The following is a 26,296-nucleotide window of genomic DNA, read 5'->3' on the forward strand; positions in this document are numbered from 1 at the left end:
TGGCAACATTTTCTTACTTTTTTGGTCTTGAATTACGTTTTGCAGTTTACATACGAGACACGATACGATAGATACGAGTGCCACTACCACGATAGTTTTTTGGGCATAAGCCATAGTTGACAACCCTAGAGCGACCGCCGAGCGTAGGTATGAAAAGTACTGTAAAGTGACTTCTGTATGTACCTGTTTATCTGTTTTGCAGTAGCGAACGAAACGCAACTGCCACTGTCACACTAATACATATGGAAGTGATATAGACAGATGACTACTTCTACGCTACGCTACGGATCGTTAACAATTGGCATGTTGGCTAAGCACCCCGTTTTTGTGCCTCTCTGTCTTGCGCAGCTTTCGCTGCTGCGGGTAATCTTTGCTTTTAAAGTACAATGATAATATGTCATTAAATAAAATGAGGGCAAATTTAAAAAAAAAATTGTTCAGAATATATTTTTTTTATTAGGTTTGATCTATACAGAAATTCCACATATCCGGTTTCTTTGTCCATGATTTAAAAAATATATCCTTTACTAACTCCCATCTGTCTAAATACCTCTTTGACTTCTTCTTCATTTCAATATATGGGACATCTTGCAAATGTTCTAATCCAATACATTTTTTCACTTTTTCACTTCTATTCAGAACACTTTGAAATCTTTTGTAGATATTATATTTACTGATGTACAAAGAACTGCTCAGCAATTTGGCTTTTTTCTTTGTAACACCTAGTTTTCGCCCCTGTACCGCTACCTCCACTCCCCTGTAAAAAAACTCATTAATCAAAAAAAAAGTAAAATCAAAAATAACATTTGCATAAAAAGTGACAATACAAATGTTATCAGGCTAGCCTGCTGAGGTTATTAGGTTAGACTCTAGAGTCTAACTGTGGAATTTAAGGTTATTCTAACAAATCAAAATTGTAAATAAAATGTGTATTTAAACAAAAAAATCTTAATTGTGTCAATAAATAAAAAAATTAGAGATGCACCGGATATCCGGTTACTATCCGGTATCCGGCCTATCCGGCCACTATTTTACTATCCGGCCGGATACCGGATAGTGACCTTCTATCCGGCCGGATACCGGATAGTAACATTGCTTGATTTCGGAGTAAACAAATTGGATTTAAGAAACAGACACGGTCATAATCGTACTTGTTTATTATTTTAAAACAATTTAATCATTCCAATGACTTGCACGCGCACTCATTTCGAACCTAGAAATGAGTCCGCGCGAACGTTTGCTAGGAAACAGGTCAAACCTGCAGAATGCGCACCTGAAAAACCGAAATGTAGGTATAGTTCCGCCGGCCGAATATCCGGCGGCCGGATACCGGATATTCGGCCATTGTGCAGGCCGGATATCCGGTATCCGGTATCCGGCCAAACAACTATCCGTTGCATCTCTAAAAAAAATATAATAATAAAATGATGATGATGATGATGATGATGCTCTCCTGACCGATTTCGGCCACAGGGACTGTGTGCTCTGGAGTAGGCGATTTTTAACTCGTGTTATTATTAATTATAGAATGTTAACATAACAAAACAAGTTGCCAATGAGGTTGAAAAATAGACTTCCATTTTTTAAGGATATAGGTACTTCTATTCCTACTGACGTTGCTAGAAAAATATAAGCTTATAATCAACAGTAACACTGAGATGAGCACCTTACAATAATAATTCTATGACTACAATGATAATTAAATAATTAATGCCAATAATTAATTAATTACAATATATATTCATTCTCTATTATTAAATACAGAATTTCTATGCAAATGCCATAAACCAACCAATAAAAAGTTACAATTAGATAACTTGTCTTTAAGTGGAACTTTTAGTCATTTTAATGTTTGTAAATTACTGGATTTATACGGAAATAAACATTGTTTTACTATACTTACATAGATTTCGTCCAAAGTATGCTGCCAGGAGCTGGTCTTACATTCTGTTCAGTTCTAATGTGAGGGAACACCAGCTTGCTTTGGTAGAACTGTGGTAATATATCAGGTTGAATCAAAGATTCATCTGCATTTCGTTTCAACAAAGCTCTTGTCAAAGATTCATGAGAATATGGTACTCCGCTACCAAAAATGAAGTGATTGATAAAAATAGGCTTGGCTAATAATAAGTCTATAAGGCCACCCTGGATGCCGACATGGATCCATCGAGCCATCTTGTCACTACAAGACACCGATAGTGTCCGGTCCCCTCTGCCCGGCTTAGTGCGAACCTGCCCAAGTAGATGATAACTTGCCCCCGGCTGCTTAGAATCCTGCTCCGAGTCAGGTAAACACTTGGCTCCAGTTCTATGAATATCTGACTTAGCTTTTTTATATTCTACATCACAAATATCTTCCATAGCTTGCTTTTTCATACTCTGTAGAACATCACCATACTGTTCCTCTTCTCCCACTTTAGGTAAGATAGAGGCATCTCCGCAAGGCAGCTGAGACGAATAAAATATAAATTTAATGTTTTCTTTTACTTCAAACAATCCATTTTTTAAATTAAATATTGATTGCTTACTATTTAAAGCGTGCTCCATATTTTCGTAGAGATATATCAAAAATCCTCTTCTAGCAAATACCTCAGCGTGACTATCGTTGAGGATATCTCCCGTCGCGGACATTTTCGAAGCACCTATACATTTCGATCCAGTGCCTAGAGACACTATTTCAAACTCCTCCGTTCTGTTATCGTATTGTATAATACAGGATAGTACGGTCCACTCGGCGTCAACAGGTTTTCCGGTCTTTGGAAGTTCATTATAAAGTTTCACACAGCTTTCAGCTATTTTGTCTACAAATGTAATATCGAGTTGATCCATATTTCATCTTCTATGTTTATGTTCGTTTATAAAATAATTTATTAGCTCGGCGGCGGACTTATTTACTGGTCGGTGTACGCTATTATTTTATACACAACGTAGTAGTATTAATCATTTTGTGGCACAACATCAAAATACTTAGCAAAGTACCTGAGGACTATTCATGAACACATGACATTGACAATGACAACAGCAAATATTGACGTTGACAGCTGAAGAGGCGTTTTTTCAAGCTACCGACCCACCTTGTTTTCATGGAGTTTTGACATCAATTACGCAAGCTTGTACGCACGGTTTGTGGCACACGTGACAATATGAAATGGACGTAATTAACGAAACAATCTAAACTCAATATAAAATGAATTTACTTCACTTCATCATACTACTGTTTTAGTTTTATTCGTAAATAGCTACGTATATAGCCCCCTCCATACTCGCGTTCGCGGCTTCGCGCCACGATTCGCGCACGAGTGTGGAGGGGGCTTATGAGATGGCTTAAAGCCCCCTCCAGACTATGCGCGTGAATCGCGGGCGAAGCCGCGAACGCGAGTGTGGAGTCCTGAACGCAGACCAGCGAAATCGACTCCACACTCGCGTTCGCGGCTTCGCCCGCGATTCACGCGCATAGTCTGGAGGGGGCTTAAGGCCAGTCCAGACGGGAACAATTATTCGCTAATCTGATTAAATTGCGTGGACACAAACGCCAATTTGGTTCGCCGATTTCGGCCACCGTTTTGACTGACCTTGTATTCACGATTGGGGGCTTTTGTAAGAGCCCATGAACGTGCACACTGGCGCCAAATTATGCTAAATAATCGTGATTATTTAAATTTCACGAAAGACAGGTACCTATTTAAATAAAAGCGGCCTAGTGCGAGTCGGACTCGCCCATGAAGGGTTCCGTAGCAGCAAGTAACATAATAAAATTACGGATTATGATTTATGACGATTAAAAAAAACTACTTACTAGATCTCGTTCAAACCAATTTTCGGGGGAAGTTTGCATGGTAATGTATAGCTGATCAAGCAAATCTTGTCAGTAAAAAAAGGCGCGAAATTCAAATTTTCTATGGGACGATATCCCATCGCGCCTACATTTTTCAAATTTGCCGCCTTTTTCTACTGACAAGATCTGCTTGACCAAGTATATATCATATATTTTTTTTAGTTTTATTGTTCTCTTATTTTAGAAGTTACAGGGGGGACACACACATTTTATAACTTTGGAAGTGTCTCTCGCGCAAACTATTCAATTTAGAAAAAATGAAATTAGAAACCTCAATATCATTTCTGAAGATCTATCCATAGATACCCCACACGTATGGGTTTGATGAAAAATATTTTTTTTAAGTTTCAGTAAGTTCTAAGTATGTTTTTTTTTTCTATTTTTGTGTGAAAATCTTAATGCGGTTCACAGAATACTTATCAATTTTCAACAGTATATAGTAGTGTACCCTATGATGGGCGTGGAACCAGTAATGGGACAAAAAACCACAAATCCTGTAAAATAAGTGTCTAAAAGTAGTTTATAAACACTGCCTGTATATTATCATAAATAAGAGTCCTAGAGCTGTTTCAGTTTGAATTTTTATTAAATTTGGTTGTTTTTTAAGAAATTGGCGTCAACCCAAAAGTTGTCGTGTCACTGAAAAAAAAATACCACTACGAATTCTTAACAACTTCGCTAAGAGAGGTGAGTTAATTTATTAAATTTTAATTAATTAATACTTGATGAAAACTAAAATGTGTTTTGTTAATTGCATTTACCATGAGATAAGGTATACAACATACTATGTTGTGAGTCCACAGATGTAAAAAAATAGTGGTATTTGGCCCAATCCCATTATAGGAGCTGTAAAACTGCATACCTCCTATAATGGGAAATTTACATAATGATGCTTGCCATGCCATCATTTCATGTTTAAACAATACAGAAGTAAAATGTAGTTACGAAATATGTCAACCAGGAGGTATGCTCGGACTTCGGATAAATTAATATCGTTTTTTAGTGTGGGTCAAATCTTGGTAGCCGAGTTTGAGCCACTTTCCCGTTTTCCGATTGAGTTGAAATTTTGTATTCGTAATTAAATATGCAAATCGGATGATAATGCAATATTATGATAACATGGACCAGATCTGATGACCTATTTCAATATTTTATACTGATAGAGTAGTGTCCATTACTGGGGGGCCCATTACTGGAGCTTTGGTGTCCATGACTGGAGAAAAATAGCATAGTTTTAATTTGTTAAGTATGTGGAAACTCATTGCAGTATCTTTGATACAACACGCCTGAAACATGAAAGACGGGTAGGACTTTCATCTTTCAATACGCTAAGCGGTAGACCATTCACATGTATTAGGGAAATATCACAAATACTCCAAATTCCCTCTTAAATGTCCCATGACTGGTGCTGTTACTATAGTTCTTATAGTTCCGGAAAAAAGTGGCTGTGACGGACAGACAGACATGACGAATCTATAAGGGTTCTGTTTTTTGCCATTTGGCTACGGAACCCTGAAAAGGGGGCTGCTACATACTGTATTTTGTTAAATTTAAATAATCACGATTATTTAGCAATGGCGCTAGTGTGCACGTTGATGGACTCTTAATTTAGAGCCCTGTTATAAGTAAATAAATTTATATAAATATGTATAAGTATATAAAAAATATGTATGTCTATTTGTATGTATGTTCATGTATAAGTTTATCAACATAGAAATAGGTATAGAAAATTGTCTATATCGAATATGGATGATTACCTATACATATATTTATATGATTATAATATTCTAATGACCCAAAAACATAATCATGCAATCAATAATCATAATAACTCTACATGGAGATAGAGATTCGTCGAGTAAGGTACATACGATACGTGCGCCTGCGGATGCTGGCTTCATTATAGCAACGGACGGTGGGCGGTGATAGAGGAGGGTAGTTTGTCATTCCACACCTCATTACGGCCCAGAATGGCCTAGATGACGCGCAACATCCCAACAACATTTAAATATCAAAAGAAATTGACCTTAACGCCCGAGATTCAATCGATCCAATATAGATGAGCGATTCAAGCCCTCACAAAATTATCATATCGATATGATCGATATTGTAATAAAAATATTTAAAGCTCATACATATTTAATGCGCTTTTGATTCAAGGCACTTCCCTTCTGTTTGTTGTCAGGTCGGAAACCACTCGAGACCAATAAATCGATTAAAGGAACAATAACAACAAGAGTAAATGATAACATTAGCAGCAATTGGCGCCGATCGTAATAGCCAATTAATAGGTAGTTGAAATCGGTTTTGATACTAAGTAAAGTTGATATTGTAATATTAATTTTAATGGAATAAATCCTACAACAGTCTACCTACTTGAACTGTTTTATCATGGATTAAGAAAAATAAATTTACAGTAGGTACAGTCAACTGTAAAAATATGGGTGTATATAGCCTATGGTCAACGGTATTTTAAAGTAACAAATTAATACAAACTGAATTCGTGTTTATACACATGGTAATGTCCCATCTGCACCGGCAATAAAATTAAATTGACTCCACCGGTGTTAGCGCGACGCTCAAACACGTAATCGGATAACTGGATCGGACACTAATTGAATGTTGTGTTACACACTTACCGAAATTGGTGGCCTTTTAAAAACAATTTCCAACATAATGGAGCTCAAATTAGACTCTCGGGGCCGCATTAGGGCTCATTACGAGGCTCCAAACACCGCTCATGATGCCAGCGCTTCCTGGACTCCTGCGAAATTAAGATGCCTTTATACAAGTCTGCGAAGGGGTCTCGTAACGGTTTTTGTGCCTTATGTAATTCATAATCCATTTTTTATGAAAAAAAAGTGTCTGGCTGCGTTGTCTGGTATGAAGCAATTAGCATATGCTCATGAATGGCTCTCTCATACATAAAAGTTTAAAGTTTGGAAATGGCAATGAGAATTTAATTGAGGGTCATCTAAATAGCTACGAATTGCACGGAAGAAAATCGCCGTAAAAAATACCTACCTTTTTCTGGATATAACATAAATCGGATAAAAGTGTTTAATAGGTATATGACTAGCATCCAATAATTTGTTCCTAGTTATTGCCTTTAGACAATACTTACTACGTTACTTTTAAAGATGATTTCTTGATAAACGCGGTCACATCTAGTGACATAATTCTAAATTAAGTAAGATGTCAAGTAAGATTAATTTATGTTTATATTTAAACCTCCCATTCATTATCAAGCACATGATAAAACAGGTGCTAACATCTAAATGTTGCTCACGGCACCGGACAGTGAAAGGTAAGGAAACAAACTATGGCTCAGGTGATCATTTCCTTGAGATTAATTTCTATAACCTGCGTGTTCTTATTTGGACCGATTGTGTCTTGCTTCATTAGATGCTGTTTGAAACAATAACTTTCTCTGACAAAATGGTAAGTGAAAACAATTGGAAATATTATAAGTATATCGTTATGTAGGTACCTACAATCGTTACGTTCTCTCCGTAAATAACGTTCTTCTAAGGTAGCGATGGGTCGAACCGGGAAAATACGGACATTCAAAAACTAACCACCACGTCCGTTAATAGTAGGTACCTACATATTTACATATTTTATGTTTCCGTTATTGGTAAAGTTATTGTTTAGATGGAATAACAATAAATAAGTGAAATTACAAACATCAAGAAAATAGGTACAAAATTAACTGTAAAGTGATTTATTCTCTTAAGAAACATCGGCGTATGTGCGTTCTATTTGCGCGAAGTAAATGAGCATTGTCTGGACCTCATTTCTCACGAATACCGAGGTACTAAGATGCACTTTAAACACAAAACAAAACACGAACGGCACTCAGGAAGTTAACCGCCGCAGAACACAACACGAGTCATCGTGATAGTCGATTATTCCATTGCGTACGAAGCAATATTCCACGTCTTGTTTTGGCAAGTTTGATCAGAGATAACCGAAAATTGAATTGTTGATATTTATAAAAAAGCGTGTTACTAAGAGTTCAAAACGATTGCAAACTGCACTACAAGGTCGAAACAACAGTGCTTGCGTAATGTTTGGGACGTTATCTCCCATCTACTTACGGTGTCATTCATAATGCAATACGAATAATTTAAAGTTTCCCAAATTATGCAATGGTACAAATTGAAATCGCTTTGTGGCCATTGCGACCCCTGCAGTGCATGCTTCGGGAGCGCAACAAAACGTTTTGCTTTTTGGCGTATTAAATATATTATAGGTAGTAAAGGAAAGGTTGCAATCTATTTTAACACAATACATTCGATGCGGCAGCGCCAAACCCAAACTTACTGCCAGTGCTTTACCAGTCATAATATAGGTACTTCCCGTATGAATGCCTGATTGATTTACGTTATCTACCTATCATGTCCTGACTTTAAAGGCCCCTAAAGTCCTGGAATAATTTTGATTTGAAACAAAAATCATGTGCTAGTGACTAGTGCCAACAATCGTCTGGTAAATATCTTTATTTACCAGACGATTTAATTAAGTATAAATAAAAAGTGATAGGAATATTATGCAGGAATATAATCGAATACCTACATAAGGGTCTGTGCGGAAAGAGAAGAGTCGTAGAATGTATGGGATCCCCTACACTCACGATTCTTCTCTTTCCGCGCAGACTCTACTACGTACAAACATACAGTCACCACACGGTATTGTCATGCCATTTAGGAGTCTTGCTAAATTTGAAATACTATAGCGTAAGTATTGAAGAACCAATTTAGCATGAAACTTGCTTCCTTTATTCGTATCGTACCTACGTAAGCTACGTATGCTAAACTACAGCATTAATAATTTATTAATGGTTTATTTTATTGTCGCTTGCCCTAAACTTAAAAGTCAATCATGGTTATAAATCGAAATCCAATAATACTCCTCACAAACGTCTTTTACCATTCTGTATTTGGGACTGATGAAAGTTACAGAGACACCTTACAAAGTAAAGACAGTCTATCATTCAATGATTCATACGTTTTAGTTACGTATGTTTATCATGAATGAACTGATAGTATTTACTTAGAGAAAGTTGATTAAAAGTGCCTATAGTAGTGTACCCTATGATGGGCGTGGAACCAGTAATGGGACAAAAAACCACAAATCCTGTAAAATAAGTGTCTAAAAGTAGTTTATAAACACTGCCTGTATATTATCATAAATAAGAGTCCTAGAGCTGTTTCAGTTTGAATTTTTATTAAATTTGGTTGTTTTTTAAGAAATTGGCTTCAACCCAAAAGTTGCCGTGTCACTGAAAAAAAATACCACTACGAATTCTTAACAACTTCGCTAAGAGAGGTGAGTAAATTTATTAAATTTTAATTAATTAATACTTGATGAAAACTAGAATGTGTTTTGTTAATTGCATTTACCATGAGATAAGGTATACAACATACTATGTTGTGACTCCACAGATGTAAAAAAATAGTGGTATTTGGCCCAATCCCATTATAGGAGCTGTAAAACTGCATACCTCCTATAATGGGCAATTTACATAATGATGCTTGCCATGCCATCATTTCATGTTTAAACAATACAGAAGTAAAATGTAGTTACGAAATATGTCAACCAGGAGGTATGCTCGGACTTCGGATAAATTAATATCGTTTTTTAGGGTGGGTCAAATCTTGGTAGCCGAGTTTGAGCCACTTTCCCGTTTTCCGATTGAGTTGAAATTTTGTATTCGTAATTAAATATGCAAATCGGATGATAATGCAATATTATGATAACATGGACCAGATCTGATGACCTATTTCAAATTTTTATACTGATAGAGCAGTGTCCATTACTGGGGGGCCCATTACTGGAGCTTTGGTGTCCATGACTGGAGAAAAATAGCATAGTTTTAATTTGTTAAGTATGTGGAAACTCATTGCAGTATCTTTGATACAACACGCCTGAAACATGAAAGACGGGTAGGACTTTCATCTTTCAATACGCTAAGCGGTAGACCATTCACATGTATTAGGGAAATATCACAAATACTCCAAATTCCCTCTTAAATGTCCCATGACTGGTGCTGTTACTATATATACTTAATTTTATAATCGTTAAAGTGTATTTCCGCGCTATGTTAAAAAGTCAGCTATTCTATTAAAAATTATTATATATATTTATCAATGATTTTATTGAAAAGATGATACCTAAATAATTATAGAAGTAATTTTCGTTCTAGATTTATAAGTCTTTTGTGTACGAAGATTAAATAAAACAATATAATCCTAATGTAGTATGTAACTAAAGTAACATATATAAGTAGGTAATGTAAAATTCAACTAATTTTTTTTAACAATATTAGTTCACCCAATAGGTATAGCTACGAGCTACGTCCCACCCACCGCTGGGCACAGCAAAGGCGTCCTTTCATGCACGAGCGGGATTTAGCCATATTCCTCTCCTCCCGACTAAAAGTAAAGTACCAGTTAATTTCCCAGTCGTCTAAAGTAAATTTCCAATAATCAAGAACATACGATACCAAGCGAAGACAGCCGTCAGATCACCATTCATTTTAAAAGTTCTAACATCTACTCCATTGTCAAGTCATGTAGTAACCCTGCTCGCCACGACACCGCCTACGGGAAAGTATATTTCCCTATTAATAAATATTTAAGTGCTGGTCTGTAGTATATGTAGTTATTTGGATTTTATATTCCATTTGGAAACGACATTCGTAACACTCGCAATATTAAATGTCATCAATGCAATATATATGGCTGTTTTATTGGGACATCATGATATAAAAGCAACTCACGATAATGTAAACGGAAGCTCAAGTGGTGTTAAACAGGGCACTAAGAAATAAATGAGATCATTTATAAGCCATCAAAACTGATTGTCAATCTCGCAAAACAATTGATTTCGCCACAGTTCTGAATAAATTTTAAGTTGCAGATAAGTAAGTATCTATATTGGCTATATTCTACCCCAACAACCGTGACTGAAACTGAAAAATCAATTAGAATTTACACACAACGTCGTAGTAGCATCATTAGTTACAAAGATTTACATCAACATTCCAAGCAAAGTCAAAAAGTTGAACTTCATTTCATCAAACATACGTTTTTCGTAGAGTCTGTGCTGAAAGAGAAGACTCGTGGAATGTATTTGGCCCCATACATTCCACGACTCTTTCCGCACAGACTATGGTAAAGATACCCATTTGCTGACAAAAAAATATTTAAAATGCCAACATTGAAAAATGTCAACACCATTTCCCATAGCGTCGCGTCTACACATCTTTGCCTCTGCAGAATTGATAACGAATCGGAATCGTGCCGGGCCCACATTTAGCACTGGCACGCTCGCAGCGCAGACCACGGCATCTGATAGGTAATGCACTCTACATTGCATGTTATTACAGTTGCAATACCCCGCGTGGACAGCTAAATATCATCCGGCTGATCGCGACCGCTCCCTCGGCAATCCGATATAAAGCGATTCCTTGGAATAGGTGGGTTTCCTCGGTTCCTCTATGGAGTTTAAGAACACGACTGTGTTCTTCGGTGGGGAGCCAGATATTGCCTGGCAATTTTAAAGAAATAGGTTCGGCGAATGATGCGTGTGACATTGAGACTATTTCACCATCATGGTATAAATTTTATACCATGCAGATGGTGAAATAGTCACCGCTTGCTTGTTGGTAAATGGTCATCGTAGCCTTTAATAGGATAGACGCCACTTTGAAGCCAAAGCATTATGTACAAGGTGGCATACCTCAATAAAAACAACAGGCGATCTTATCGCTAAAAAGCGATCTCTTCCGGACAATCTTTAGGTAGCGGAAATTTTACAAAAATAGTTAAATTAAAGTAAGTTAAATTACTTGTGAGCGCATAAACTGTATACACAGATCAGTCGCAGCTCGGTCATTCTTGTTGTCTTAAGCTTGACACATTTTTGTTGGATTTTATATACTTTTACTACGCACGCAAACATGTACGATTTTCCATTATCAGATATGTACATATAACCAGCAAGAGGTCATCATAACGCCGCCTCCGCTTTAGACTTAGCATCCTACATCTCAATTTAATAGTCCATAATATCTTAATGCAAAACCAACAGTTGTAAGCCGATTTGTACATAAATTAAGCGCTCTTTAATATGACAATTTACGACCGTGCCTAATAGGCTGCGTGTGTAGATGCAGAGCCCTCAGCTGTAGCCAGATCAATTAATTTTGCACCTAGAGGACATCTTTATGTAGTGGCCGGTTTTAACGGTCCAGGGTATTACGTATCAGGATCCACTGCTCATCTATCAGCAAGGTATTAGTGTTTTAAATAATATTCTGCATAAAGCTTTGACTTGTGGACTAATGCGCACATGAAGAAAATTACATAATATTGCATAAAGCCCCTACGTTCGCTATAATATTTATCTATATATAGTAGTGTACCCTATGATGGGCGTGGAACCAGTAATGGGACAAAAAACCACAAATCCTGTAAAATAAGTGTCTAAAAGTAGTTTATAAACACTGCCTGTATATTATCATAAATAAGAGTCCTAGAGCTGTTTCAGTTTGAATTTTTATTAAATTTGGTTGTTTTTTAAGAAATTGGCGTCAACCCAAAAGTTGTCGTGTCACTGAAAAAAAATACCACTACGAATTCTTAACAACTTCGCTAAGAGAGATGAGTTAATTTATTAAATTTTAATTAATTAATACTTGATGAAAACTAGAATGTGTTTTGTTAATTGCATTTACCATGAGATAAGGTATACAACATACTATGTTGTGACTCCACAGATGTAAAAAAAATAGTGGTATTTGGCCCAATCCCATTATAGGAGCTGTAAAACTGCATACCTCCTATAATGGGCAATTTACATAATGATGCTTGCCATGCCATCATTTCATGTTTAAACAATACAGAAGTAAAATGTAGTTACGAAATATGTCAACCAGGAGGTATGCTCGGACTTCGGATAAATTAATATCGTTTTTTAGTGTGGGTCAAATCTTGGTTGCCGAGTTTGAGCCACTTTCCCGTTTTCCGATTGAGTTGAAATTTTGTATTCGTAATTAAATATGCAAATCGGATGATAATGCAATATTATGATAACATGGACCAGATCTGATGACCTATTTCAATATTTTATACTGATAGAGCAGTGTCCATTACTGGGGGGCCCATTACTGGAGCTTTGGTGTCCATGACTGGAGAAAAATAGCATAGTTTTAATTTGTTAAGTATGTGGAAACTCATTGCAGTATCTTTGATACAACACGCCTGAAACATGAAAGACGGGTAGGACTTTCATCTTTCAATACGCTAAGCGGTAGACCATTCACATGTATTAGGGAAATATCACAAATACTCCAAATTCCCTCTTAAATGTCCCATGACTGGTGCTGTTACTATATGCCTATTTATGAACTGTTTTAAGTATGTAATGTAACGTAGACTCTAAACGGAGCCGACATGGTCTTCTAGATAAAATCCCAAATAATTACGCATTATATAAAATACATTCGTTGAGTATGTTATGTATGTGAATGAACTTATTATATATCTATCATAATCTTCAGTATGATATAAGAGAATGCTGAGGAAATTACATTCCTGTTCGCATCTGATCCTGTGACCGCAAACTGGGATGCATCCCATTTGTTTTCATCTTCACTATAATGCCTGCCTCTAAGTAGTTATTACAATACCATTTTAAAGTCGTTACTTTAAACTAATGCTTAAACAGTCGTCACCTAGTACAGATATATAATTGTTGTAGGTAGGCACGAGTACAACACGGCGTATCTAAATTTAGGATAACCCATTGGAATATTTTTTGGAATAAATTAATTTAAGGTTTTAGTAGATTACAGCTTCCGGGCACCATAAACCATTTCGGTATAAGTAGGTAAAAAATATTATTATTAGGCTTTTTAAAGTAAAAATGCAAAAAATATTACATGAGTACAATTGAAATGCGTGTCTAGTACGATATAAACCATCCATATAGTAGCAGATAATGGCCCCCATTACACCGCGTAAATTCCTGTAATAGCAACGTAATTTAATACCACGTCGCTGGCGCCCCCGTGATTCGTCTCATCCGTCTGCCTGGCTATATGTAAACCACAGGAATTTCACACGGAAACTACAAAGTCAATAGTGGTCCAACATCCAGAGATGCTTAAGTATATTTATTTATAATTTATATACAAACATTAAAAATAAAAATAAACTAACTTATCTATAAAATAAAACTAAATTAAAACTAAAAACGAATACTAAATAAAATAAAATTTAATTAAAATACATCCAAGAAATTGGGCCCCTTTGGCATGGTGCCGAGGACGCTGGCAGCATTTCCCCGCTGTATTGCTAAGCTAATACGTTGAGCGAGAAAGCTGCCAGCTCCTCGGTCACCAGTGAAGTCTATAAGCCTTTTTGCAAGCTCTTTAAAAAGTTGTACAGCATTAGGACCCCACGAGCCAAAGGTCTCAACTATCTCAACCCGAAATGGCATAAAAATATACTCGGGGCCGAGACCCCTGTACTTCTGGAATTTGAGCTTTTCGGCCGCTTTAGCCGCCGCACCTGCTTGGTTACTGGTTCCCGTGAGGTGGGAACATTAGTTTAATGAAATCAAAATTTAGCACCAGTAGAAAAAGGCGCGAAATTGGAATTTTTCTACGGACAAGTTGACAAGTCATGTGTTTTTTTTTTCAGTATATTACGTAATTCTAATGGAAAGGGCTTACATTAGGGATGTACCGACTAGTCGCCGACTAGTCGGGAAAGCCGACTATCCGGCCTCATTTGTAGTCGGCGATTAGTCGGCGACTAGTCGGCAAAAATGGCCGATTAGTCGGCACTTTATAAGTGACAGAAAAACAGGGCAAAAAGCTAATATTTAACATAAGCTTTCCACCTATTTTACCCAAATTCCTATTATGGGTGCTTACAAAAACTTTGGTTCGAATTATTGACAGTGTGGTCGCTTTCTTATGTCCGATTGTCCGGTTGTCGTCTGAAATATAGCCTTAGGTTTTTTTTTTCATTTTTGGCTTTACCACCTGTTTTGCATTTAGATAGATGAATAGTGCGACGATAGGGGTAAAACGACTATTTTTAACTGCATCTGAACCGAACTTAGAGGAAACTAATGATCTGGCCGACTAGCCGACTAGTCGGCCGACTAATCGGCCATCAGAGCGCCGATTAGTCGGCTAGTCGGCTAGTCGGCCAAATCAATAGTCGGTACATCACTAGCTTACATTCATCGTTGCAGATGGATCAGAGTTCGGGTCCGAGCAAGGACCGTGTTCCGTGTCACGAAATATAAGAACATCGTTAGAGTTAGACCAAGACAATTCTGCAACGATTTTGATAAAATCTTCCATGAAATTATGATGTAAGTTTAAATAACATTTGCACTGCGTGTGCTATCAAAATCGTTGTAGACTTATCTTGGACTTACCAATTTCTTATTTGCATCCACACCGCACAATCAAATTAGCTATTTAATCAGACTGTTCGACAATATTGTCCGATTGAATTCGTTGCTCCTACTTAGCCAGCTATTTTATTTTGTTGCAAGGTATAACCTGGGCTGTAACCGCGAGAATAGAAGTTCGCAAATTGCGGGGATTTTTCTCTGTCACTCTAATTACGCCTTCGTTGGAGTAAAAGAGAAAGATCCCCGCAATTTGCGAATTTCGGTTTTCGCGGTAGCCGCTGTGACTCGCGCTTACCGTGCGTTCTGTGCGTAATCTCATGCGTAATAATTTACTGAAAGGCCATGGAATTAAACAGGTGAAAAACGTCTTAATTCTTTTTTTTAAGCTATTTGAGACATATCTTTAACCGCAGTAAATGCATGTTTAAAAGCACCTCCGCCCTGATGGCTTACCGCGAACCTCATTCGACGTGTTGCCTCCCTGTCATACTTACGTATGAATTCACAAGTGCGACAGAGAGGCAACACGTCGAACGTGGTTCGCGGTAGGCACTCTGGTTGACGTTTTGTGGTTTGTGGTTTCGACATTGATATTAGCATAACCAAGAAGAACAATATTTACTTCAAATTTTCAGAATACGAGAAATATTGAACATTATTATTACATCATATCGACTTGTTGTAATCGCAATATAAAACACTATCATGGGCAATTGGAAACTCGAAGTCGGAAGGATGGCGATGTATATGTCTTTTCCCGTGATGTTATTCCACTTTTTCAACCAGCCAACTTATTTCGAAGAATGGGTGACAAATACTAAACGACAAATCTTCCCACCAGAAAGCAAAACAGATCGAGAGGATATACAGCAACTAATCGCGGACATGAGAAAGAAACAGATGCAAGCATTTGAGAAGGAGTGAACTTCGCATATGGTTTATTAGGCTTAATATAAATGTTAGACTGTATTGTGCATATTAAAAAACGCCTCAAAGGAAATTAAACACATTTAAACATAACAAATGATTTATTTAAACTTCAGTCTTGTTTTATTCTTTTGTTTTTGTGCCTGTAACTTGCAAGAGAACCTAAAGAAATCACAAAAAATGTTACATAAACAACATGTTGAACACTGTAGTACTGTCCAATAAAGCCTGCTACCATTGGGGCGACTACACCAGATAGAGACCGCACACTGTTCGAAGCTCCAATTAATGCGGCTCTGTGTTTATTGTGGCTTCTCTTTAGTATCATTTCTAAAGTTACTAACCTACCAACTGCATTACCTATTGCAAGAGGTATCAAAAATAAAGCATACATATAAATATTAAAAGAATTAATCAATCCTAATATTGACAAAGATAAAACTAAAAATACATGGAAGTTTCTAACACTGTAATCTTTGTCTTTTGTATAAAAGCTATTTATGTATCCCATATAATAACTACAAATTGATCCTATTATGCCCTGGAATGATATAATATACCCAATATACTTGGGAGTTAATTTATAAGTGATTTTTAAATACAAAACATAATTTGAATAGTATAATGACATGGCAAACCCAAGCAATCCTTTGAAAAAAAATATGGTCCCATATTTGGACCATTCTATTTTATACAACTCTAAAACTGATTCTTTACAACTACTAACTATTTTATGTACAATTCCTTTTGATGTAATTTTTTCTTTGACTGGTTTGTTTGCCTGTTGCAATTCTGATATTGATTTTGGTAATAAATACACCAAACCTGAAACAATTACAATATATATTAGATACTCACAATTAACAAATTTAATGTCATATCTCAATCAATAATTACTGTTATTAGTACTAAAATTAATTGGTTTGTTAGCACAGATAAGCCTGTAGCAGATATACTATGATGTGATCATTAACCATTCTTATTCTTCTCTTTCTTCCATGTTTTAACTGTATAAGCGCCACTTGCACCATCCCACTAACCCAGGGTTAACCCAGTGTCTAATTGTACTGGTAACCATGGTAATTCCAGGGTTTACCGGTTAATCCCAGGTAAGTGGGATGGTGCAAGTGAGTGTGTTGTTCCAAAAAGTAAATTCAAAAGAAAGCATCAATCATTGATGACATGATGACCATGCAGTAACAATTATACAACCTTTCTAGTGATACATCTGCTAAAGTATAATTTTTCTTGAATATGTTATCAATTATCATAGGTAAAAAAAAGCGGCCAAGGGCGAGTCAGACTCGCCCATGAAGGGTTCCGTAGCAGCAAGTAACATAATAAAATTTCGGTTTACGATTTATGACGTATTAAAAAAAAACTACTTACTAGATCTCGTTCAAACCAATTTTCGGTGGAAGTTTGCATGGTAATGTACAATGTACATCTTATATACATTGACTACTATTGAAACTAAAAAAAGTTTTATCATTATTGTTATTTTCTATTTTTGTGTTAAAATCTTAAGGTGGTTCGCCTAGGTTACTCAAAACTTAACTCTCGCTAGATGGCACCACTTCTGCAAAATTTCAGATTTTATTTTTTTGTGAAATGGTCTTGGTATTTGTATACTTAAAAGTATGTTTCGCGCACTCTTTAAGTAAATATTGAACTATTAAATAAAACATTGAATACTTCATTGTGCAAAAACCACCTTTTTAATTTGACGGAGTGTTGCTGTCACGCTTTTTCCTACTATTACTCACACATGCAAACAGTGTTTCCGTGATCCTTGTAGTAGACAATTTCACACAACGTAAGTATGTTGCAATAGCGTAACGGTATGTTCGTGGAAATACGTGCAAGAGGATTGGGGCTCAAGACTGGTGCGAGTAGGTAATTTCTTTTTGTTTCTCCTTTGTGTTATCTTACCTTTAAACGAGCAATTATTAGATATATAATTATTTATTTATATATTTGGATGGTATCAGAAACGGCTCTATTAACGATTTCGATGAAATTTGCTATAAAGGTGGCCCCTGACAAGCCTTCCAACAGTCCAAATAGCGTGGTGGCAATCCAAAATCGGTCCGTGAATGTCATAAACGTACAATGTTTAATATTAGGATGCCGTCCATTTGGATGAATCCATTGTAACGGCATCTATTTGGAAGGCTCGTCAGTGGCCTGCTTAAGGGGTTTGATCTCTTAGCTAGGTCTATGAGAAAACGCGCATTTTTGAGTTTTTATGTTTTGTAAGCTTTGGTCGGTCTCCCAGATATTCAATCTCCGCTTGGCAACTAATCCCAGAATTGGCATGCGCACTAGTTTTTACGAAAGCGACTGCCCTGACCTTCCAACCCAGAGAGTAAACTTATTTGGATTAGTCCGGTTTCCTCACATTGTTTTCTTTCACCGAAAAATAGGTATCGGTGTATAAATAGGTAGGTATCAAATGCTATTTCGTACAAAAGTTCGAAAAATCATTGGTACGAGCCGGGGTTAGAACCCGCGACCTCCGAATTGCTTTCCGCTAGGCCAGCAGCGCTTCCCCCACATACTCAGTGTTATCAGGTTTTACAAAATCAAAAACGATTACTTATGAAAGCAGAAGAATATAAATGATCGTATTAGATTTATAATTGTTACATATTTGCCGTAACTTATTTTTAAAATGTGTTTTTCAATTAAAAGACACGTCAAGATTGTTTACCTTATTTCTAATGCTAAAAAAAACAAACTATAGTAATAATTGTGTTTTTCATTTATAGACAAAATCCATTATTTTTAACCACAGGAAATTTTATACACTTCTTTTTAGGGTTTCGTACCCAAAGGGTAAAACGGGTCCCTATTACTAAGACTTCGCTGTCCGGCCGTCCGTCCGTCCGTCTGTCTGTCACCAGGCTGTATCTCACGAACCGTAATAGCTAGACAGTTGAAATTTTCACAGATGATGTATTTCTGTTGCCGCTATAACAACAAATACTAAAAACAGAATAAAATAAAGATTTAAATGGGGCTCCCGTGATACAACAAACGTGATTTTTGACCAAAGTTAAGCAACGTCGGGAGTGGTCAGTACTTGGATGGGTGACCGTTTTTTTTTTGTTTTTTTTTTTGCATTATGGCACGGAACCCTTCGTGCGCGAGTCCGACTCGCACTTGCCCGGTTTTTATTGCAGTGAGGATGTCCTGATTGTAAAAATCAGAGAGATTAGGAAGAGTATAATTTCTAATTATCTTTGTAAAAATTAAAGAATACGTGTAGCCTATACTTAATAATCGATTTATGATAATAAGAAAAATTAAATAAAAATAAAAAAACAATACGAAATGTAGGTGTAACAAAAATACAAAAAGTTATGTTCCAGCATACAATGACTGGGGATCGAACCGGGAATCTTCCGTTTGCAAGCAAAAAAGCGACTGTTTGCATAACACGCCATGATAGTTCTTAGCTAAGCTGACGAACTTCTCGCTTAGGTCAATTAACTACCTGTCAAATATCAGTGTCAACAAAATTGCACTAAACATGACGGCACTCCAAATTCGAGCCGTGGTCAGCCCGGCAACGTCGGAAATGGTATGGCAACGTCGCAAATGTATCTGTACACGACATTTGTGACACACACATACGTAAAATTGATGAAAAGTTAACTATGATTTTTGCATGATTTCTGTATGAAACATTGTTTTCCTGTTAATTTCGCGCAAACGAATATTCGAAAGAAGATAAATGCGGAAATATTTGTGTACTAATACTGTGTAGTTACTTAATGAGATTTGATTGAATTTTGTATGAAAAGCGAACCACCTTAATGTGGTTCACGGAATAGGTACATCTACTTACCAAGTTTCAACAGTATAGTTCTTATAATTTCGGAAAAAAGTGCCTGTGACATACGGACGCACAGACAGACAGACATGACGCATCCATAAGGGTTCCGTTTTTTGCAATTTGGCTACGGAACCCTAAAATCCCCAAGTTTGTTTACCTGCATTGACAATAAAGCAGATCCCAACAATGGTTGCAACCAGTTTAAAGGCTTCTTCTGGATGATCTTCTGCTATATGCCCTCCAATAACTGGGCCTATAGTCATACCAACTCCAGATATGGCTGCCATTTTGCCATAAATGTCGGACTGTTTCTTTTCACTCTGCTCATAGTCTGGCACTAATGCTTTTGTCAATATTTGTGTCTGCTTAAATAGGCCTGTAACATAATTTATGTATTTTTTAACATTTATTCGCTTATTAATATTTTTTATATCCAGTGTCTTTAAGATAGTACTACTAGTACTTACTAGTAATGTGTTAGCAAAAAATCAGTGCATGTCACTATACCAAATTAAAAGTCTACTTAATGAGAAAAACAACACTAACTTACCTAAAATTGCTCGTATAATTAGTATAACAACTAGTGAACTAGTAACACCCAAAGCAGCATAGGCCAGACCACATATTAATAATGTAGCAATCAGTACAACTTTACGCCCTTTAAGATCACTAAAACTGCCCTGAAACAAAGTGATAATATACTTAAGAAGTTATAAATATTACAAAAAATTAGAATGCAGTAGGTAACAATCAGGACTTCCATAGCAGCGGGCAATTCTTTTTCTCTTAGATACAGCGAAGAATCCGAAGAAGAAACCGTTCAATTCTATTATTTTGATAATTTAGAGTGACCAGAGAATACCACCATACAAGTGATAATCAACAGCAAAACAACTTTTCTATGTTCACCATTTTTATAGATAGTGTCTAGAAGTCCAGTGGTGAGCTAGGCAAGAGTGAAGTGGGCCACCACCCTATTAAATTCTACTTTCATATATGTATTCATTACTACTTAGCTTTTGCCTGTGGATGTGTCTGCGTAATGATGATGATGAATAAAAGTATTATGTCCTTTCCCAGGACTCAAATTTATCTCTATACCAAATGAAATCTAAATTGGTTCAGCGGTTTAAGTGTGGAGGTAACAAAGAGAGTTACTATTGCATTTATAATATTAGTAGGGATTACATAACATAACCTTTCATAGATAAGTTTTTATCTCTGCTTATACAATCACAAGTGGAGAGCAATAAAAAGGCCACTATAATGGGAAATTTCCAGACAAATTAAACCCATAATATTTAAAACTTTCGCATTTTGACTCATATTTACAGATGGGTCTATCAGAGTTAGCTGCAACCACGACCACTGAAAACTGGGTTGAAATGATGGTAAATAAAGGTAATAAAATAAATCCGCGACACACCCATCTATAAATGTAAGTTAACCCTTAAATGCATAGTGTAGGATGTAGCCTCCAGAAAAACATATAATTTTATGCATAATTAGAAAAACCTATATACATATGTCCGTTTATATATTATTTCAATAGTAAAACTAAGCCGTTTTCCGATTTTTTATATAAATTTACGCAATATTTTAATTTATAAAAATTACATTCGTTTTAAGACGAAATGTCAGAAAACTTTGAAAAAATCCAGTATTTTGATGATTTTTAGTACTTATGTGATTTTGGAGGTTTTTTTGGGGGTTTGTAATTATTTTATATTTAAAAACTCTATCATAGGTGTATTGTATCACAAATAGTGTACCTTTCTGATGATAGTAGGATTTATCATATTATATCTCTTACTGAAAATTATATATTTACATGAATATGATTTAGCCTATGCAACTTTTAACACAAATTTCGCAGTGAAAATCGATGTTATAATTTTATTACCATTTTTCCCATAATCAGCAAACAATAAACACATAATTATATTAATTTTAGGCAAAAAGAAAAAATCATGCATTGAAGGGTTAAATTAAATTTCATTGCTTTTGAGCATACTTCTCAAAGATTAGGAGCTAAGCATTATAAAAAATTAAGTATTATAAGAAATTTTATTATAGTTACAAGAAGTGGTCCCGAAGCCAGCTGAAACCCAGAGTATATTGAGCCCAGGAGCCCCACATAGACATGGTCACCACCCAAGGTCCTCACATGACTGGCAATCAATGGAACTATCAAGCTCACTGCCAGGAGATCCTGAAATTCAAATATGAAAATATATAAGGTTTACTCGGGTAATTCCGAATGTCGAAAACTGTCAGATAATTCCGAAAAGAGACTTTTATTATGATGGAATTAAGGGTGACTTTCATCTGAATTTCGGAATTATCCGACATTCAGTATTACCCGAATACACCTTATATGTATTCAAGTATAATATATGTATTCAGTGTAATACAGATAGTATTGTGATTCACACATTGCTAACATCAAACAAAAAGTTTCGACTGTTCAGACTCATTTAAATCACTGCAAATAGCAACAATCATGCAGCAGCAAACATTCACAAAACTTTTTATTAATTTATTTCATATATATTTTATGTATAAAAAGGTGAAGCAAAAGGTTAAGGAAAACGCAAATGAAAATCCTGGTTATATAAAGAAAGACAAGAACATGACACTACAATTCTCAGCGTTGATAAAAGAAACAGATAATTGTGATTCTGGTATTGTATATAGTATCCAAATAACTATGCATAAGTTTTAAAGTTTTGGTGACGTGTACGAATTTTAGTAACAGGACGTAGGAGGAATAATACACAAACTGTATTGCAATAATAAAACGATAGCAAAATTAAATGTACTTACCACAAACGCAACGCATTGAAGAAGATAGATTGTAAAAGTCATTTTTTATGTTATTGTTAAAATACACATAGCTGATAAATATTCACGTATTCGAATATAGATTTATAATAATGACGTATTACTATAATTTGCATGCAATCCCCTTCATATTCTATATATTTCTTTTTTTCCGGCCAATCTATACCGAAATACCATGGAAATACCGACTTATGGCAGACACGTCAACTCAAGGCAACAGCTGTCAATGTCATTGACTTTTATATGAGCGTTCAGATTTTCACATATTATCATCCCGAGTTAATCTGGTTATCTGACTTACTGCAGACGCGATATGCTGGTGTGAATTATATTTTTCACACAATATTCTAAAATAAACTTGTTATAGCCTGACAAGTTCTTTTTTAGCCCTGATATAATGTCGCTACAAACAGCTTACATATAGCAACAATACGTGTACGTCAAGAATAGTCGGGACAGTGTGTATTGGCATCGTGCAAGAGCGAGTGAGGTATACAATTATGTACATGTGAGTTGTAGAAGTATGTTTCCCAATCGAAAGAGCATGTTTAGTTGATAATTAAGTATGAATAATTTACCTATCCGCCATAATTTGATTCTAAATATTCGACCTCCGTATATATATTTACCAGATTCAGTCACTCGTGGTGGTAATGGCTCATTCTTATAATAAATATTTTTTATTATAGCACTAAAGACGCCTTAAATGAGAAAAATAATAATTTAATAATTAATATTCATATTTAGTACAAAACTAACCAGTTTATTACAAACTCACTATGAAAATCAGTACCCGTCATGTCAACAAATAATTTCACAACATTGTTTAATGGAATGCTACTGAATCCCGTATCCTTTTTCTGTCGCAAGTATTTTAATGTATTTAAAATTATTTGTTTAGCATCGGTGTGAATTTTTTTGGGCATTTTGATTGCAAAATCTATTATTATCCTGAAATATTTGGGCGATTCTCAGAGATGACATTCGGTGCCTGACTTCGGTGCCAAATTTTTTTTTTAACTTATATAATATGCAAGTTTATTTCCTAAAATCTACCCTTAATATAAAAAATATTGGTAGTGGAGGCCTCCATTAGAACCTTATAGTTTTCAAGATATTTGAGATTTAAAAAACACCGAAATCATGTGCAGGCACTGAAATCAATTTGCGTCACCGAATTCAATTTGCGTCACCGAATTCAATAATGCTTACACCAAAATCACATTTAGGTTTTATATATCAATTATATAATTATTTTAATCATATTTTTCAATCCTATTTGTTGATAAGCGATGTAACAAGGCTAATGATCTCGAAAGCTTACATAAATTTAATAGATATAGACTCAAGATTTTAAAATAACCAAATTATGGCTTGTAAATCAACATCTCTAGAAGATATCCCACACTATATGACTGGCCTCATATAATAGGGTGATGTGTGGCCCTGAAACGAGTTTCAGACATGTCGACATTGTCGACCACAAATTCGCACATTAGGTATAATCATTTATTCATTGCATTATTATATCCATGAAGGAGAAGATGTTTGTTTCACGCAATCCGACCGCACACGCATCTAAAAAAAACTTATGTTACTTGCACCCGATAAACAATACACTCTTGAGTGGTGTTCAATGCTCATTAAATATTTAATGTACTTATAAAGCAATGTGATGCAATACGGAAAACAAGTATTTTTTTAATAAAAGAGTTTAAAAGCGTGAACTCCGTCAATTTAAAACTATAATATTTGAAGTAGTCGAGTAATGCTTGAAGATCCAATTACCAATTAATTATGATCTCCAGCACCCTCAAACACTTGAGCTAAATTGTAACAAAGTTGTTGACAAAGACATAAGACATTGAGGACTGTTAAAACATTTGCTGTGTTCAATTTGTGTCTATGGCTATCCTTTAGAAATATCGATCAGTAGGTACGCTCAGTGCCTTTGAAGCGATCTCGACATTAGAATGCTATTTTATTTTTAATCCCTTGTTCTGTACATCCTGTCCCTTGGGTTCACCTTGCATAGTACTTTACATACACAAGTTATTTTAAAAGAAGTGGGACCTAATTGACTACATTTATTTAACATGGCTGACATGTTTAAAGGTATCGAGGTGTAGGACCTCCGGTGATACAGAGGACGACGAACATAATTTACTTAATTGGTTGGAAAAGAATATCAAGACAGAGAAAGAAACATTGGGTCTATACGTCTGGTTTAAAAAACTACTCATAGTGAACTAGTGATTTTGTGACTACTATGACATAATTTACTTACGAACATAATTTTACGTTTGTACAACGTATCTTTCACTTTTTAGATATGATAAATTAGTACAACAAACTAGTTTACAAAGCAGGATTTGAATTCAGTGATCACTTTTTTGATATCGGTGGTCAAAAAATCCACCGAAACCAGGGAAATCAACACCAGCGATATCAAAATTAATCGCTTTTTAGCGATTACAGAAATAGCATGAACGATACAGAGGAGATGTAATAATGGTGGATTTACGTACTTTCGATGACTTCTTAATCACTCACATAACGATAATTGCACTAAAACTTTCGGAGTAAATTGCACCACCGATCTCAAAAAAACATAGGACCAAACCCAGCGAAGGACGGAGAAACGTTTAAAAAATCACTTTATTGTACTGTGACTGTACCTCTACTTTATTCAACGGTTAAGGCACAACTAAAGCATACTATGTTTGAGACACTGAGTTCCTGGTCTACAACTTTGAAGGAGTACTGACATGTTTTGTAAATTACACCGATATCAGTCACTAGCCCGGGACACATCGTAAATTTGGTTTTATTCAATGTGTTGAGCAAACACATTATTGTGATATAAAGAATATGATAAGCTAACTAATACCCTATGCGTGAATACCCATAATAACTCCGATCTAATGCCCCATCTTGAGTAATAATTTTTTGTTTCATAAAATCTGGGTGCGGGACACGCCCACCGAACATCATTTTTGGCATTTGGATTTATTTTTCTTGTATTATATAAATAATAAATAAATAATTTGATAGTGTTCCAGACAGAATATAAGCTGAAGATCATGCCTAAATTAATTCAGATTTATTGAACAGTAAATTCAATCAATTACTGCCCCGGACACGTAAAAACGGCCCTCCTGAGAAATGCCCATTTACAATCATTTTCGATTTGTTTACATCGGTGACATTCAATGACTTTCAATGTCGGATGTCAAACAAAATAATTGCCATTAAAATAAATTAGTTCCATCGAAAATCCGCAACGTGGCGAGGGCTAAAAAGGAACTTGTTAGGCTTTACGAAGAATACAGAACATCACTCAGCGCCGAATTCTTAAAATCGGATATCAGCTATTTTAATATGTGCACAGGAAAATACAGCTGTCT

General features: G+C 35.7%; 3 protein-coding genes and 1 long non-coding RNA gene across 4 annotated transcripts in view; 1 reads left to right on the top strand and 3 right to left on the bottom strand.

The window, feature by feature from the left end:
- Positions 1–431: 431 nt before the first annotated feature.
- LOC134664451 (tRNA-specific adenosine deaminase 1) lies at positions 432–2,988 on the bottom strand. The gene is made up of 2 exons (XM_063521112.1): positions 1,904–2,988; positions 432–757 (listed from the first exon to the last, which is right to left on the bottom strand). The coding sequence occupies exons 1-2, from the start codon at positions 2,827–2,829 to the stop codon at positions 457–459; spliced, it is 1,227 nt and encodes a 408-aa protein (XP_063377182.1). The 5' UTR covers positions 2,830–2,988; the 3' UTR covers positions 432–456.
- A 1,111-nt stretch (positions 2,989–4,099) lies between these two features.
- LOC134664485 (uncharacterized) overlaps positions 4,100–26,296 on the bottom strand; it is a 58,878-nt gene continuing 36,681 nt past the window's right edge. Inside the window, exon 2 of the long non-coding RNA XR_010098252.1 lies at positions 4,100–4,192. This is a non-coding gene — a long non-coding RNA (uncharacterized LOC134664485). The remainder of the gene's footprint in view (positions 4,193–26,296) is intronic.
- On the top strand, positions 15,873–16,330 carry LOC134664480 (protein PET100 homolog, mitochondrial). The gene has a single exon (XM_063521156.1). It carries the CDS (start codon positions 15,983–15,985, stop codon positions 16,199–16,201), a length of 219 nt encoding a protein of 72 aa, XP_063377226.1. The 5' UTR covers positions 15,873–15,982; the 3' UTR covers positions 16,202–16,330.
- On the bottom strand, positions 16,287–23,083 carry LOC134664472 (major facilitator superfamily domain-containing protein 9-like). Its single transcript, XM_063521143.1, has 5 exons — positions 22,872–23,083; positions 22,126–22,257; positions 20,596–20,725; positions 20,203–20,421; positions 16,287–17,029 (listed from the first exon to the last, which is right to left on the bottom strand). Exons 1-5 carry the CDS (start codon positions 22,911–22,913, stop codon positions 16,317–16,319), a joined length of 1,236 nt encoding a protein of 411 aa, XP_063377213.1. The 5' UTR covers positions 22,914–23,083; the 3' UTR covers positions 16,287–16,316.

The sequence above is a fragment of the Cydia fagiglandana genome, chromosome 5 (genome assembly GCF_963556715.1).
Source record: "Cydia fagiglandana chromosome 5, ilCydFagi1.1, whole genome shotgun sequence".
NCBI classification, from domain to species: Eukaryota; Metazoa; Arthropoda; class Insecta; order Lepidoptera; family Tortricidae; genus Cydia; species Cydia fagiglandana.

Coding starts and splice junctions, on each gene's coding strand:
- LOC134664451 (XM_063521112.1), bottom strand. CDS start 2,829: ATGGATCAACTCGATATTACATTTGTAGACAAAATAGCTGAAAGCTGT. Junction 758..1,903: donor ATACTTTGGACGAAATCTAT/GTAAGTATAGTA, acceptor GTTTTTTTACAG/GGGAGTGGAGGTAGCGGTAC.
- LOC134664480 (XM_063521156.1), top strand. CDS start 15,983: ATGGGCAATTGGAAACTCGAAGTCGGAAGGATGGCGATGTATATGTCT.
- LOC134664472 (XM_063521143.1), bottom strand. CDS start 22,913: ATGACTTTTACAATCTATCTTCTTCAATGCGTTGCGTTTGTG. Junction 22,258..22,871: donor TTCAATGCGTTGCGTTTGTG/GTAAGTACATTT, acceptor TTTGAATTTCAG/GATCTCCTGGCAGTGAGCTT. Junction 17,030..20,202: donor CTGCTTTATTGTCAATGCAG/GTAAACAAACTT, acceptor TAATTGTTTCAG/GTTTGGTGTATTTATTACCA.